This window comes from Leptodactylus fuscus, chromosome 9, assembly GCF_031893055.1.
Source record: "Leptodactylus fuscus isolate aLepFus1 chromosome 9, aLepFus1.hap2, whole genome shotgun sequence".
NCBI lineage: Eukaryota > Metazoa > Chordata > Amphibia > Anura > Leptodactylidae > Leptodactylus > Leptodactylus fuscus.
In genome coordinates this window covers 61,663,282-61,681,369 of record NC_134273.1, presented here as the reverse complement: position 1 = coordinate 61,681,369, position 18,088 = coordinate 61,663,282, and the positions used below count along the sequence as shown (strand labels likewise).

Here is an 18,088-nt window from a genome sequence, read left to right as displayed (position 1 = left end):
ACTCTACTATAGGGACCTGATCACTTTCAGTGCTATATATGTTTTTACTCCTTCTGAAGACATCGTTTTATGTTTTGTTTTTTTTTTGTTCGGTTTCAACTTTTATAATTTCTAATAACTAAATTGATATTCAGCAGGAAGAAATCAGTGTGAATATTCAATCCCTTCTTAAAGAGTAACTCTTCTTTGTTTTGGAAATAAATGGAAATATCGCTGTGTTGGCTTACTTTACCATATGGTTATTGGGACATTACTACAAGAATGATCCAGCACAGAGCAAGTTAATCCTTAAAGATTTATTTTGACCCATCCTTGACTCCCAGCAGGCCGCCTTTGCTAATCCCCATTCACATGTTCTTTTCAAACCTGGATGATTCTTCACTCTGTGACTTCCTGTTACACAGGGGCGAAGGGAGATACATTTATAGTATGTTAGTATATAAGAGATGTGTATAATATACATCTAATATGATATATAACTGGCTATTTATAATATATTATACATGTTTTCTGCATCTCTCTCACTATGTGTATGGAAATGTAATCTTGTGTATTTACCTCTATCTGTTTATTCCAAATATGACAATTCTAAGTATTTATTAGTATGTTATAGCACATTGATCCATGGCATTGCTATGTAGTACTGCTGCATACACGGAATTTCAGCGCTATTGGGGAACAATCCAGCCTCCAGAGTCCAAGACTGCTTGACTATTTTTCCAGTCATCAGAACAATGCCCAGTCTTAACATATGCCCCGGTGTATAGATGACCGGGCCCACTGCAGGGTCCTCTCCATGTTTCCACTCCAGTGGATGAGAGGATTCTCTTGACCCCCTCAACGGGGTGACTGAGGAGACGCCGCCAGTCCAAGCTCCCCCACCGCATGGGCATTGTGAGAGCGGGCCACTCTGCCATGCTCAGACAAGCAACACAAAAGCCACTCTTTTGTTTGGCACAACAAAGACACAACAAGTGTGACACAATTGTAGAGTCTTATCACAGAAAGGGCAGACTGTGTGGGACAGCTCAGTGCTTTAGTGTGGTAAAAAGAGGGACTTGGTTGCTCTTCAGCTGGTTATATTTGCAAAGACATAAATAATCCAAATGTATATTGAGATATTACGGACATTGCTTTGCTACTGTGCGTGTTATCAATATTAGGACATAATTCATTGTAGTGTTTTACCTTGTAGTTTAATCCTAATCTTTTTTTTTTTAATGTAGATTGTGAGCTCCTTATAGGGATCACAATGTACATTTTCTCCTATCAGTATGTCTTTATAGAATGGGAGGAAATCCACGCATAAAAGGGGAGAACATATAAACTCCTTGCAGCAGTTGTTCCTGGCGGGGTTCGAACCCAGGACTCCAGTGCTGCAAGGCTTCAGTGCTAACCACTGAGCCACCGTACTGCCCCCGTTTAATCCTAATCTGTGCGCATTAACCCCATAGCAATGTAAACACCAGTTTACCTTCTGACTCGCAAAAGCCATAGTTTTACATTTTTCCGCCAACATACATTTTTGAGGGCTTGGTGTTTGTGGAACCAGTTGTTTTGTTTTAGTGGCAACTTGTAAAGTTCTATAAAACATATAACTTGTTGGATGGAAAAAGTGCAATTCCACCATTGTTTTTTGGGTTTTGTTTTTACATTCCACGTTACAGCAGAGGCGTAGCTTCAGCAAACAAGTCCAAGTGGGTCCCCAATATTATCACTATACAGTGACTGTATAATGGTATATACCAGCTCTGCAGATCATTTAGGTGAATGCAGTGACTTACAGGTGATTTCTCCGACTATAAGGGTAAGCTCATATGGAGTTTTTTGGTCGGGTTTTTGAGGCCGTATCCGCCTCAAAGCCCTGACCAAAACAATGGCTCCCATTGAACACATGTTCGATCGGATATCAGGGTGTTCGCCATGTTCGAATCGAATCGAACACCGCGTGGTAAAGTGTGCCAAAATTCGATTCCCCTCCCACCTTCCCTGGCGCCTTTTTTGCACCAATAACAGCGCAGGGGAGGTGGGACAGGAACTACGACACCGGGGGCATTGAAAAAAATTGGAAAAAGTCATTGGCTGCCAAAATCAGGTGACCTCCATTTTAGACGAATAGTGGATTTCAAATCCGGGTCATATGAGAATGTGAACTTTGTGACTATGAGACAGGGATAGCTGTACAGGCAGGGATAGCTAGGGATAACCTTTATTTAGGGGGGAATGTTATTAAAAATAACTTTTTGGGGCTCTATCGGGTGTGTAATTGTGATTTTTGTGAGATAAACTTTTTCCCATAGGGATGCATTGGCCAGCGCTGATTGGCCGAATTCCGTACTTTGGCCAATCAGCGCTGGCTCTGCTGGAGGAGGCGGAGTCTAAGATCGCTCCACACCAGTCTCCATTTTGGTCCGACCTTAGACTCCGCCTCCTCCAGCAGAGCCAGCGCTGATTGGCCGAATTCCGTACTCTGGCCAATCAGTGCTGGCCAATGCATTCTATTGGCGTGATGAAGCAGTGCTGAATGTGTGTGTTTAGCTCAACTACACCGGTGGAGTAGTTGAGCTAAGCACACAGATTCAGCTCTGCTTCAATCAGCGCTGGCCAATGCATTCTATTAGCTTGATGAAGCAGAGTGTGCACAAGGGTTCAAGCGCACCCTTGGCTCTGATGTAGCAGAGCCGAGGGTGCACAAGGGTTCAAGCGCACCCTCGGCTCTGATGTAGCAGAGCCGAGGGTGCACTTGAACCCTTGTGCATCCTCGGCTCTGCTACATCAGAGCCGAGGGTGCGCTTGAACCCTTGTGCAGCCTCGGCTCTGCTACATCAGAGCCGAGGGTGTGCTTGAACCCATGCATTTCTATGGGGAAAAGTTAGCTTGCGAAAATCGCAAACTGACAGGGATTTCCATGAAATAAAGTGACTTTTATGCCCCCAGACATGCTTCCCCTGCTGTCCCAGTGTCATTCCAGGGTGTTGGTATCATTTCCTGGGGTGTCATAGTGGACTTGGTGACCCTCCAGACACGGATTTGGGTTTCCCCCTTAACGAGTATATGTTTCCCCATAGACTATAATGGGGTTCGAAACCCGTTCGAACACTCGAACAGTGAGCGGCTGTTCGAATCGAATTTCGAACCTCGAACATTTTAGTGTTCGCTCATCTCTAGTTCCTAGGCGCTATAAAAGTGCAAGCAGCACTTCTGCTCCACATGCTTCAAGCAGAAACCACACAGACCTCAGTATAATTTAAGGGGTCCATGTGGTTTCTTAGGTAACCGCTCTTTAATTCATATAGGTTTCCATTCAGGGGTCCCCAAGTGGACTTCCCGAACGGAAACCCAAACGCAGATGTGAACTGGGCCTTACCCTCTGTCTTGTCGCTAGGTGTCCGTCCATGACGGAACAACCCCTGTAACTGACTTTGGAAGCATACATTAATGTGTAATTTTTCTCTGTAATCTAATTACATCATATTAATAATTGTATAATATAATTACACATAATTGTTCATTTTATTTAGAAGATTGAGTTGGCAACTTTTCTGACTGATTACACCCAAAATTGGTCCCAACTCTTTTACTGCACTTTATTACTGTCTTTTTTTTTTTTTTACTTGCATGAAAAAAATTACTATTTATCGCCTTTCTTTTATGTTGATCATTTATTAGGTTACTTATGTATTACTAGTATATTGTCCCCAACATCATTATGACACAGGCTGATACAAGGGTAACACTCCGTGTGCTCGAACAATCCTACAGACAGCCCTGGGGTTCTTTCTCGCTCCTCAGGGCGACAGTCCTGTCCTTGATAGCATTGCTAGAAAGTCCAGTGACTCGGTCAAAGGGAGGAGAACCCTTTGATCTTGCTGTTGTCAATGTTGACTCTGGTGATCAAAGGGTTAAAAGGCAGATATGTTACCCAACTTTCCCAGACTCCTGATTGACAAATAATGCTAATTTCATTCACACGCATGCTGTGTGATTCTAACATGCACACAGCATACGTTATGACGTGCACTGACAACTTTGTCATATCCATAGAATTTGCAGGAGGTTTTTTTTCCCCCATTAAGATTTCCGGTTTTGTTGTGTCAGATGTCACTTGCATGATGTTCCCATTCCGTCCCTGTCTGTATCAGACTTACTATACATCTCTTAAGCTACTTGACCCTACACTTGGAATGTCTCTTGAGTTCTGAACGCTCCACATTCCTGCAGGAAATTCAGAGCAGATCTCCTTCCAAATTTTTTTTATATTTCTGCTCAGCAGAAACCGGAAATATAAAGCGCTACTCTTTGATAAAATAAATAACAATATTGAATAAATAAATTTGTGCTTTTCCCCCCCCCTTTGTGCATGGGTCAGGTCTCTTATGATTTGACTCTTCCCAGCCAAGATTTCAGTGGTCAAGTCTGAAGCTTCAGGTGGTGCGATAAAATGTGAAATTGCCTTTACTTGTATGTGGCAACACTTAATTCTCACCCGCAGCTGTTTGTGACATTAATGCTGGGTATTCTATCGGACCTGGTACACATGGGGCATTGCTTCATCCACTTCTCTCGTGTTTTGTCTGCTAACATGGTTGGTCATATATCACTGCTATGAGTAGCACATTTTATATATCCATCTATCTGCATTTAAAGGGATCCTATCATTGGATACCCTTTTTTTCTGACTATCATGTAGGAATAGCCTTAAGAAAGGCTATTCTTCTTCTACCTTTAGATGTCTTCTCAGCGCCGCTGTTCGGTACAATAGTCCAGGTTTTCTTCGGTATGCAAATGAGTTCTCTCGCAGCACTGGGGGCGGTCCCCAGCGCTCATACAGCACTGGGGGCATCCCCAATGCTGCGAGACAAATCTCCATCTTCTTCAGGAACGGCCTCTCCCTTTGTCTTCTTCTGTCCTGGGTTTCAATCTTCTAGGCATGCGCAGTCGGCTCTGCCATTGGGCCTCGGGCAGAGCCGACCGCGCATGCCTCGCAGCCATTTTTTTGTAGCCACTTACACAGTAAGCTGGTGTATGCGGCCATTTTCTTGTGGCTGCGGGGTATGCGCAGTCAGCTCTGCCCAAGGCCTGATGGCAGAGCCGACTGCGCATGCCTAGAAAATTGAAACCCAGGATGGAAGAAGACACAGGGAGAGCGGTTCCGGAAGAAGATGGAGGCGTTGCTGGAGATTTCTCTCACAGCATTGGGGACGCCCCCAGTGCTGCGAGAGAACTCATTTGCATCCTGAAGAAAACCAGGATTTCTACCGAATGGCAGTGCAGAGAAAACATTTAAAGGTAGGAGAAGAATAGCCTTTCTTAAGGCTATTCCTACGTGTTAGTCAGAAAGAAAGGGTATACAATGATAGGATCCTTTTAAAATGTTGCACCTGACCTGCAGTAACCTATATGATTCTGTATGTATTTAGTTAACTATTTAGTTACACATATGTACCCTGTAATTTATAATGGCTTTTGCACCAGAAACTTTTGTGTAAAAATTGCAACTTTTAAGTGTGTCCCGTACGCTACTAAAGGGGATGATTTATCATCAGTTACACCAGCTTTCTGACATAAAAGTTGCCAAAAATCTATGCTAGTGCGGAGCTGGTGTAGATTTCTGTTTAGGTGTACTAACCCCATAGGGTGCTCCTAATTTATGACAGTCTAGGTGAACCAACTTCTTTGTGCCCCACACTATGGTGCCTCAGCAGGGCTACTATTCCTTCCCAAAGCCATGCTTCTAGTGAAAAATAGCTAACAAATATGTCATGTGAGGGAACATGACGTACAAAAACCTCCACGAGCTTATGCTTGAAAACAGGGTTGCAGTATGGACCCATACATTTGTTCTAGGCATCATATTCTGGATCTGTATAACACACATACCTGATGCAGTTATATGTGTTAGGCCTGGAAGGCAGAAACATGATAAGATGTTTCTGCATTTTATAATTCGTATAGGACAATAGTTAACAAATATATCATACCTTGTGTCCTATAAATGGCCATAAATGTGATTTGATGTGTCAATAAATCGTCTAGATTGCACATGGCAACTCGCTTCAATATTCTTGTACAGAGCAGTGACCCTGCCTATGATTATTATGAAACTACAACTCCCAGCATGCCCTAACAACTAAGGAGAGCCACATGTCCTTTGTCCTTTGGAAGAGACCCACTCCATTAGAATACATCTTTGGAAACCAGCAGACCCCAGAAAACAATGTACTGTGTAGTACTGCTATATCTTAAAAAGCAAAAGGAGAAAGCTTTTGTGTATTTCATAAGATGTAAAATGCCTTGTATATTGCTGTTAGGCCATTACTAGGATGAATTGCATTTTTATACACTTGCTGCGTACACATTAAGGTGAGGAAGTGATTCACAGAGGAAGTGTTTAATCCTAGTGGCCACCAAGGCTTCCTGTATGTAAAAGGCAGCAATGACAAGCGATAGATTAATAATGAACATAACTGTGAGCATGATAGTTCTGTCCGTGACATAGGACCTGAGAAACGGCAGAATCTTCATTATATGTGTGTGGTATAATTTTAGCATCTCAGATTCTACTCTGTACGGTCACAAAATGTAAAGCTTGCAGGATGGACACAAGTCTAAAAAAAATGACTACATATGACTTGCATATCCTGAAAGGGATTTACATACAAATGCAGCCTATCCTCTATCCAAGGGATAGGGGATAGATTGCAGGTTAGTCTGGATCAGACCAAATCCCCACCGAACATGAGAATGGGGGTGTCTTACACATCTGTCTGAATGGAGCAGTGAGTGCACAGGTGAGCCGCCTAACCATTCATTTCTATGGGACTGCATTTATTTATTGTCCCCATCTCCAGTAGACCCCCACCAGTCTCCAGATTGGTGGGTGTCCCAGCATTCTGATTCCCACTGTTCTTCAGCTTACCTCTTATACCATGGGGATGAGCTGCATTCATGGGCAAATCCTTTAAAGAGGTTGTGTAGGCTAAATAACATTTACTAATTAGGCTGGGGGAGGTGACAAAAAAATAAAAACATCTTCACCTGTCCCTGATGCTCCGGCGTCCTCCCAGGAAAGTCTGGTCCGGTCATCTGCCTTCTTGATGAAGAATTTCTCGCCGGATGTGACGATCTGGTTCTTTTTCCGCTGATTGTCCTTAGCAGTCTCATTACAGCTGAGCCAAATCAGCAGCCTCAGGAAAGGAACCTGGGACATCATGGGTAGTGATGTGTCCAGTTCCCTTCTTGAGGCTGCCGATTGGCCTCAGCTGTCACATGGGGTGGTTACTTCTACCAGAAGATAACAATGGAGCTGATAGGACCAGACTGTGCTGGGAGGGGTGCCGGGGACAGGTGAGTATTTTTGATATTTGAGTTTTGTTTTTTTCACCTTCCCGGCATAATTAATAGATTACAATTTTAGACTGGACAACCCCATTAAGCAGTTAATGATCTCCATCCAAAACAAATGCTTTGGAGCATGTGTATTGTAACTTTTCATTTTGATGGCCCAATTCTGTGAAAGACCTGTACTCAGTATATAACATACTTAGTATGTGTGTACATATATATCCTACAATATCTCACTGCTGCTCACGTCAAGCCTTTTTACAATTTAATCACTACACAAGCTGAAATGGGCAAAACTACGGGAGAGACTGCCAGTAGGCAGTCTAATGTCTGTGGTTTGGGCTGCATGAAACTGCTGAGACGTTTCCTTTAAAGCCATAAATAGTATTTTAGTGTTTTGTTAAAAATTTCAATGAAAATCACAGTTTAAAAAAAAATAAAAAAAATAGTAGTTTAGCATTAAAGGTATCCTATCATTAAAACTCAGTTCAACGTTATTCTTCTTCTACCTATAGATGTCTTCTCCGCGCCACCATTCGGTATATAATCTGTTTTTCGGCGGTATGCAAATGAGTTCTCTCGCAGCACTGGGGGTGGGCCCCAACGCTCAAACAGCACTGGGGGCATGCCCAATGCTGCGAGAGAACTCTCCAGTGCTGCTTCCATCTTCTTCAGGAATGGGTCGTCTTTGCGTCGTCTTCCAGCGGTGGCTTCAAACTTCTAGGCCTTGGGCAACCGACTGCGCATGCCTGCCGGCCACAAGAAAACGGCCGCTTACAATACTGTATAAGCGGCCATTTTCTTGTGGTCAGCAGGCATGTGCAGACAGTTTTGCACTAGGCCCAAGGTCTAGAAGCTTGAAGCCATCGCTGGAAGTAGACATGTGAAGAGGACATTCCTGTAGAAGATGGAGGCGTCACTGGACAGTTCTCTCGCAGCATTGGGGACGCCCCCAGTGCTGCGAGAGAACTTATTTGCATACCGACAAAAACCAGATTATATACCAAATGGAGGTGCAGAGAAAAATTGCCTTTCTTAAGGCTATTTATACGTGGTAGGCAGCAAAAATGGAGTTTTAATGATAGAATCCCTTTAAGAGAGTTTTAATGCAATAATCAGGGAAAAACAATATGTGACAAGCAGTTACCTGCACAACGGCATCAGTGTATTTTTAGGTACAATGTTGTGAAGTTTTCCAATAGAACTGAGTGAAAGGTTTTCCCAAACTTTCTAGAGAACCTGCCAGTTTTTCTGTAGACTTTGGCTTTTCAGCTTGTTTCCGTCTCTGCAGGTAATCCCACACTGTCTTGGAAATGTGAAGTTCCGGGCTCAGTGGAGGCCTTATCATCCGCTGAAGATAGTTATTTATGTTTTTAGGGTTATGGTCTTGGGAGTCATAAAAGACCTTTCTAGTGGCATTTTTTGTAGTTTTAAGACCATATTAAAGGAATGTTACACTTGGATTTCTTGCCTTCCACCTTGCTGTTCTCTTTGAGTTTCTTCACAATACGGACAGCACATCTTGAAACTGCTGTTTGACCGCCTTGTGTCTTTCTCAAGAACTGGGCTGCACATTTACACTCACCAAATAGTCAAGTGACATTTTGCTAAATGCATTAAGTCCAAATAAAATCCCTGTAATGTAATTTTTTGAAAGAATTGAAACCGTTTCTCTTATCTACTTACAGGCTTGCAAAAGTATTCATACCCCTTGAATTTTTTCACATTTTGTCACCTTACAACCACAAATTTAAATGTATTTTATTGAGATTTTAAGTGATAACCAACACAAAGTAGCAAATAATTGTGGGGTGGAATGAAAATGAAAAGAGTGACGTGCAAAAGTATTCAGCCCTCCCCTATATCAATGCTTTATAGAGACACCTTTCACTGCAACTACAGCTGCAAGTCTTTTGGGGTCTGTCTCTACCAGCTTTGCACATCTAGAGACTGAGATTTTTTTTTCAGTCAATGGGGTATGAATACTTTTACAAGCTGCTGTATGTATGAGATGGTTCAGGATAGTATTTGTTTCTCCTTGCAGAGACTGAACAGGTATATGGAGAATTTTTTTCTCATGGAGCATTACCTGAAAATAAGTCTTTATACACATGCTGGGTCTCTTCAGTGAGTAACCTGAATTGCTTTTGCATAGTGACATAGCTGATAATGTTGAATAATACCTCAAGTCCATCCAGTCCAACCTATAATCCTACCAAGCTCACCCATAGAAAGGAAAAAAAAATCCTATTTCCTATTAGAGAAAAAAAATTCCTTCCCAACTCTAAATATGGCAGCTGGACTAAGTCCCTGGATCAACATCTGATCCCGAAAATTCTTGTTCCCATGACCTGTGATTTTTTTTCTTTAATTTTAAGAAAGGCATCAAGTCCCCTCTTGAACTTGTACAAGTTTATCAGACAACTCCACATCTTGAGGCAGTGAGTTTCATAGTCTCCTTGCTCTTACTCTAAGGAATCCCTGCCTATGACTGTGTAGAGGATGCCACCTTGGCATAGTCACAGGTCTCGGTATAAAGAGATCATTGGAAAGACCTCTGTTCTGTCCATTCATATATTTGTACATGGTAATAGGGTTGCCCCTAACCTGTCTTTATACACTATTCAGCCCATCATATTTTAATTTCTAAGAATGCTGACATTCAGTATGACGGTCCAGTATAGGTACAGTCTATTTATGGCTGTGTTGTTATGGAAACCTGGTAAATGAAATGTAGAGTTATATTGGCTGATACACGTCATACAACTAAATATTTAAGGGTCTGTGAACTGCTATTGACTAATACAGGTCGTAAATAGCTTGCATGCTATGGAAACCTGGTGTAAAGCTGTGTGTATGTCAACACTGAAGAACCTGTGAGTTTCCATTGGTCCATAAGCGTTATGTGATCATGTGTATCTCATTTTGGATATGAGTGAAAAACCTGCAATTGGTTGTTAGGGAAGCTTGGATTAAAGCTGTGTGTATGTGACCTCTTGTAACAGTGTCATCCACAGAGCCCTGCCCATTTAAAGTTGACCTACAGCAGTCAAGACAAATGGCTTGGTTGGAGTAAAGCTGTATGCATGTGGAGACTACGTGCCCTCGAACTTCTATTGGCTGATAAGGGACATGTGACCATGTGTATGGTAGTTGGAATGTGAATAAAAGACTTGCAGGCTTCTATTAGCTAATACATGTCATTTTTTGGGAATACTGTATCTCAGGAATGGTACGTCCTGAGTGGTGACGTGGTCTAAAACCTTCACGGACACCTGATGTACCTGTGCGCCAAATTTGGTGAAGATCGATCCAGTCGTTTGGTCATGCATAATGAACAGACAAACGACTGGATAGACAGACACACATATATATATATATATATATATATATATATATATATATATATATATGTATATGTATACATACATACACACACACACTTTTACAGTCCATTATCTTGCCATCCATGTTCACTTGCCCTTACATACTACATCATCCTCTCGCCATCCTACCCATTATCATATATAATATTGTGATATTTATCAGTATACAGCGCCATATAAGCTTCTATTAGTGATCTGCTATATTTTTTTTTATTGTTCGTTCTCTTGAATTCTCCCATGCCCCTTGCATTGTCTACTGCAATGAGAAATAAACCTTTTATTCTAAGTGATGTGAAGCCATACGAACATTGTATAGAATGAAATATTGATACAATGTTACACTGCAGCATTTTAAGAGGACGTGTATAATGTACACTGCATATAAATTATACGACAGCGAGCGCTGCATTGTAACTCCACAGACATGGTTATCAGTCTGACAAGTCAAATGCCTGTTCAGGCTCTTTTGTCACATTGTAACCACTTGAAGTGTCATGTTCAAGAACACAGCATCTATAAAGCAGATTAGCAATGGCTCCCTAGTGTATTGTTTGAGGTTTCTGAATCAGCAGGATGGACTCTCCAAGAGGCTGGATACAACACTCTCTCATTTATGCACCAAGCAGTCACTTCATCATCCACCTTCCTACACCTCATATTCACTTGTCCTCGCTTGTCACATGTAGCTTTGCTTTTAGGTTTATGCTTATGACTCCAGGATTCTGTGCATGGGGATGTTTTCTAACTAATTCCTTTGCTTACAGGCATTCTTCCATGGAGTAGAAGTCACTAAATTTGAGGCCCTTGTAAAGTTGGGTGACGACAAATAACTTTCATGTGGTCACTCACCTTTCACTGATTCTCTAATGCCAGATTATCAATTCAGGGATCTTGGAAAGATGTATTTGACTTGCACAGTGTATAGAATTTGATACTATTCTAATATTGTGCAGATACAAATGGTTAAATACTGGAAGTTAAAGGGAGTCTATGGGCTAGTTCACACGGGGCTAGTGACCGTGTATTTTGGTCCTGATTTTGACATGGGAAGCATGTCAGAATCAGGACCAAAATACGCCTGCCGCGACTGTCACAGCTTCCCGCTTCGGAGTAGGCCTAAATGAATGGGCCTAGTCCGGAGGGATTGTCTTGATGCGGACGTGCCAAGGTGATTTCCGCCGCAGCGACCGCCTCAAGAAAGGGCAGCTCGCTTCTTTGTTCTGCGAGCGGGAACAAACCGCTCACAGAAAAACTATCGCTAGTGGTCTACATAGACTTCTGTTGTGAGGGGGCAGATTTTGAGGTGTATTCCGTGTCAAAATCCGCCCCCTCTTGCCTCATGTAAACGAGCCCTAAGTCTTCCCCCAAAGATATTGAAGTGCCACCACCATGATAAACACCAATGAGGCATTTGGTGCACTGGGGGCGGATCTTAAGTCCTGGTAGCACTGCTTTTGTTGTTAAGTAGGATGGATGATGTCATAGGAGGGGTGGGGAGAGGAGGGGGAGCAGTCCTCTCATCATGACATGCAATCCAATCTGCAGGTACCATGTTATAGAGCAAGATCAGCTGAGCAGGCTGGTATATGGTGTTATTGGAAAATATTCAGTATAACATGTCACTTCTACTTCTGTTATGTATCTGTTTATCCTATGCTTAGCAGCAGTCATCTAGTCATATGGGTGGTCCTTTCTATGATTGGCAGATCTCTATATAGACTATGTTCTCAGTCACAGATAGGATCGGAATAGAAAGTAAAAGTATAGAAAGAGCAAAGATACATGAAGAAATCCAAATTATACTGAATATTTACCCCCCATGGTTATACATCAATCCACAAAGTTCCTCCCCCTTTGTAACATGCATTCTTATAAAGACCATTTCCCTTTAAGTCTCTTGTATATGTGCAGATAGGTGTGTGAGATTTTGGCTTCTCATTCCCTAGGTGCACATCTGGCAGTAAGGCTACGTTCACATCTGCATATAGTCCATGGAATTTGAGGGCGTCCTTTGGTGTTCATCATGTAACAGATCTGCCCCAAGCTTTATATTCTGTTTTTCTAAAGAAAAAGAAAAAACAGGAACCTGAACCTAGACTAACCCATTTGTAATACTCCCATGTTCTGGTCACGTGATACATGTGATACACATGGGGTACAGTAGTGAGTTTTCCGATTCCCTTTACATGTGGAATTCTATTTTTCTTTTCTGTATTTTTGTTACGTTGAATTCTTGCTGGTGATTTACAACCATATGTTCACACCTGACCCGGGAACTTAACACATTGACCCCAAAAAGTTATTGCTGGCATGAGAATGATAAGATGACGGCAGTGATAGTTGTGCTGTCAGTAAATGTCCCGAATAATGATGTATAACTGCACAGAAGGAATGCTGGTATGCAGGACACAAGACCCCCTGATATTCTATGGAGCAGATCTCCTCTGTGTCTTAAAGGGGTTTTCCCACGTCCAACATTTAGGACGTATCCACAGGATGTGAAACAAGATGTAGGGCAGCATGGTGGCTCAGTAGTTAGTCCTGGGTGCAAATCCAAGCAAGGGCATCTGCAAGGAGATCTACTAATAGGGAATTCAGATTTTTAGCTACTTGGGACAATGTAAAGTGCTGTGGCACTATGGTGTTATGATGGCACCATCTAGTAAACTAAATTAATCTATCTATCTGTATGTGTGGTTTTTCTTTTTTTTTTCTTTTTTTAACTATATAAGGCCTGGATCACCTCTACGTTCAGGCCATTCCATTCCCCTCTCCTCATTTTTCATACAGAAACCACATAGACCCCATTCTAGTCTATGGCGTCCACTGATTTCCTAAGGCAGCCTCTTTATTATGTGAATATATTAGGTTCAGGGGGGGGGTCCACAAGACGATTCCCCGAACGGAAACCCATGTGCAGATGTGAACCAGGCCTTAGGAAGGTAAATAAATAAATAAATAAATAAATAAATAAAATGTCTTCTAGATGTGAGTCCTACCTCTAAAATGACATTGTAGCTCTCTGAACTACACTGTCACTGGAGCTCCCATAGAAGTCAATGGAAATGATGGAATAGTTTGGATATTCAATCACTGACCGCTCTCCTTGCTATACATGTGGCTGGGTAGGATCACCTACTGAACTTCTAGGCCCAGAACAAGCCTAAATTTATGTCAATGAAATAGACATTATACTAACCCTACAAAACCATCTATCACTCTGCTCGATAACATACTGCCTGCAGATCACATTGTATTTTTCATGTGATGAGTTCCCTTTAACAGTCTGAATGCACCGGGCATCATTTTCCAGATCCTGTATTATTCCTGTGTAGTAGGTGTATATAGCAAGGCTTATTCCAATATTGTAAGCAGACTGGCTTTGATTGGTGGATTACAGCAGCTTGCACAGTAAGAAAACCTGGCATTATGTGTGCCCAGTTGTAGCAGCCAGGATTAACTATTTTGGGGCCACAGAAGTCCTGGGAGTATTTGTGCAAGAATTCTGATTATCCTTGGAAGAGAACTTGTCAATATTAATGCCTCTAGTGGTTCCATCCTGTCCTGACTCCTCTGATTAATGCTCTGTGTCAATTATTTACAGATCCGGCCTTACTGTGGAGGTTCCCGGAGGACTTCTCTGACCAGGTTGGTAACATCACAAGTTGGTCTGATTGTGTTAAAGCCCAGTGAGCGCTGCTGGATGTAATGATGTGTACACACCTCGGCTTCCTGGGAAGATTTCTGGACTGCCGGCAAGAATTCTAGTTCATTGTGTGCAGCTCACAATTACTGTCATATTTGTGTGTTGCAAGTCTACGTTGCTATCTAGGAGCAGGTACTGAAGCTGTTATAACTTCATCTGCCTTCATGCTGGTGGTCTCAGCTGGATGAATGAAATATGTCCATGCAAAATGCCTTTAATTAGGCCAAATATCATGAATTTAACGTTGTATGTCACCTGTAAATTGGCTATAAACCTAATCCCAGTACTTTATAGAGGTGATTCTACAGTTTCCAAATATACCTTTATGAGTACAAGCTCTTGACCCTGTTTCACACACTCCAGGAAGGGTTGAATCTGTCACATGGGTTTATGGCATCTTACAGGAATCACTGATCTGAAGCAGCCCTAATAGACCACTCTTTGAACTGATAAGAACCTTGGGAACTGATGAATTATTTACTTGTATGTACCAATAACCTTCTACCCCCCCCACATTAAATTCTATTCCTTTGTGTCCCTTTGCACATACATATGCATCCTTCAGAAATAGTTTATAAATATACCTGAGGAAGAGGCTGGGTGCCTCGAAAGCTTGTAATCTGTCATCATTATTATGTGCAAAAAGAGAAAAACATGGCCCGCACATCCCAACCTTACACATTAATCTAGCGCTTCTCAGAAAATATTACAATACCGAACATGAGGTTCTTAGTATACATATTGATCAATGTGCATAAGCCCACTAGCCACTTCACGGAGACCTCTTTATAGTGGGTCCCTACTCTACTGGGCGCGGCGCTGCACAGCGACCGCCACAACCGCAACACAGGGCCCGCAGGGCGAGTGACCCAGTGGTCTGGCATTGTTGCAGTTGTGGCGGTCGCTGTGCAGCGCTGCGCCCAGTAGAGTAGAGACCCACTATAAAGAGGTCACTGTGAAGTGGCTAGTGGGCTTATGCACATTGATCATATACATGTATACCAAGAACCTCATGTTCGGTATTGTTAAATTTTCTGAGAAGCGCTAGATCAATGTATAAGGTTGGGATGTGCGGGCCATGTTTTTCTCTTTTTGCACATATGTCATCATTATGAGTTAGCCATTAAAAAAGGTATCAACTACTGAAGACTCAAGTTTTTAGTTTTTTTTTTTATATTCCAAATATACCTGTAATTCAACTTTGGAGAAATGTAGTATGGTGAATCCCTGTTTACTCTGGGGTCATCAGTCCTAGTGGACGGTTGTAATACTACAGGACAAATGTCGCTCACTGAGTAGGACCACCTACTTGACTCCTATTCCAGAACTAGCAGGAATTAATAAACCAAAAATACAATCTACTCAACTTTATACCTCGCTGTATGTGGACTGGAAAGCATTTTACAGTTTCTCTTTTTACTATTAAAGGAGTTTGGACAACCCATTTTTGGTAAGGAGTCTAGGGAAGCTGAAAAAAACCAAACCCCAAATTTTTTTTCCACCTTCTCCAGCCTCATTGCAACAACCCTTTTTAAAGTCAGGAAAACCTTAAGATTGGAGTCTGCATACACTTTATTGGGATTTTTCTACAATTTTTTTTAAGTAGTTCCAAATGTTGGGATTTGTTTCCTTTTCCAGTATCTAAAGCCAAATCCTCTATCTAGCACTTCTATCCTTCCTTCTCTTCTTCTCCTTAAAAAAAAAACTAAAGTAATTTTATTTTTTTACACATCAATGGGATGTAGGCATAGTCGACAATACTAACATCCTACTTAGTTGTTGATAACTGGGTTAAGTTATATCCCATCAATGTGCATGAGTTCCTATAAGCAACCCAAAAACATGCAACCGTGGTCCTACATTTAGTCGGGGATGTCAGGGTTTTAACCTGGGCAGAACCAGGGTCGAATTCATAAGGACCTATGAGTGGCTTAGTGTCCCAGGTAGTCTTGACAGGTTCCCTTAAAACATATTTTTTTAAAATCCTGCATTTCCAGATATGGCAACTAAGCTTAAAGCGGTTTTCCCTCTTTCAGCAGATTGCTTGCTTCTCTTCTTCCTTTACCATGAGAGACTATTATGTTTAATAGATATCTAATATTAATGCAGATCAAATTATATGCACAGTAAATGTAGATTACATTACACAGGTTTGGAGAGAAAAAAAAAAACCTTACATCTTAATCTTGGAGAACTAAGCACAGTTCTTGTGTACATGTATGCTTGCTCAAATCCTACTGTCTTTTCATGTAATCCCAGGCAGACTGGTTGCTGTTGCGATTTGGGCTCTGTGGGGGCTAGATCATCATTTCCAGGACTACTCCTCCAGATATTGATGTGATTTAGATCTCCTATTTGTTCATTCACTTTGCATTATTTTAATTGACAAAAATAAACAATTAACACTTCTGCTTTGAGGCCAGGGCCTCATGTTTCAAAAATGCTGCATTTTACAGTACCTGCACAGTGGATGGGATTCTGGCTAATCCCATCCACACATTGCCGAAAAAAATCAGCAGTGAAAAATCTGCGTTTTAAAAAATGTTCATGTTTTTGAAAATCGAAGTATTTCAATTACGTCTACGGAAATGTTTGTGCTTTCCTTATACAAATGCGGTCAAAATTGTTGGTACCCCTCATAATGAAAGAAGAACCCACAATGGTCACAGAAATTACTTGAATCTGACAAAAAAGTAATAATAACCAAACTACATGTTGACAAGCCACAAAGCTTCTGGGAGAATGTCCAATGGACAGATGAGACAAAAATCAAACTTTTTGGCAAGGCACATCAGCTCTATGTCCACAGATGGAAAAATGAAGCATATCTTGAAAAGAACACTGTCCCTACTGTGATACATGGAGGAGACTCTGTTATGTTCTGAGGCTGCTTTGCTGCATCTGGCACAAGGTGTCTTGAATCTGTGCAGGGTACAATGAAATCTCAAGACTATCAAGGGATTCTAGAGAGAAATGTGCTGCCCAGTGTCAGAAAGCTTGGTCTCAGTCGCAGGTCATGAGTCTTACAACAGGATAATGACCCAAAACAAACAGCTTAAAACACCCAAGAATGGCTAATAGGAAAACATTGGACTAATCTGAAGTGGCCTTCTATGAGCCCTGACCTAAATCCTATTGGGCATCTTTGGAAGGAGCTGAAACATGCCGTCTGGAAAAGGCACCTTCAAATGGAGACAACTGGAGCAGTCTGCTCATGAGGAGGAGGCCAAAATACCTGCTGAGAGGTGCAGAAGTCTCATTGACAGTTACAGGAATCGTCTGATTGTAGTGATTGCCTCAAAACATTGTGCAACAAAATATTAATTTTAGAGAACCATCATTTCTGTCCAGGCCTGGTTCATCAGTTTTATTTATTTTTTAAAAAAATTCTGATGGAGCGAAAAGCAATTTCTGACTTTCGTTTGTTCATTTTCATAGAATTTTTACTTATTATTACTTTTGCCAGATTCAAGTTATTTCTGTGACCATTGTTTTTTTTTTTTTTCTTTTAACGAGGGGTGCCAACAATTTTGTCCTGATGTGTAGGTATAATAGAGGCACAAGGTTCGCAGAGGAAAACTCTTCAAAATCGCAAAGAAATATGCTGTGGGGAAAAATGTGATGTGTTACCATCGTGGTTTTGTGCTTTACT

At 41.6% G+C, this 18,088-nt stretch overlaps 1 protein-coding gene across 3 annotated transcripts in view; it reads left to right on the top strand.

Moving 5' to 3' along the window:
* The window catches only part of DENND1B (DENN domain containing 1B), a 153,973-nt gene that overhangs the window by 26,069 nt on the left and 109,816 nt on the right, over positions 1-18,088 (top strand). For all 3 annotated transcript variants that reach the window (XM_075287410.1, XM_075287411.1, XM_075287409.1), the window contains exon 3: positions 14,335-14,378. In XM_075287410.1, the coding sequence (XP_075143511.1) occupies positions 14,335-14,378 (44 nt within the window). The remainder of the gene's footprint in view (positions 1-14,334; positions 14,379-18,088) is intronic.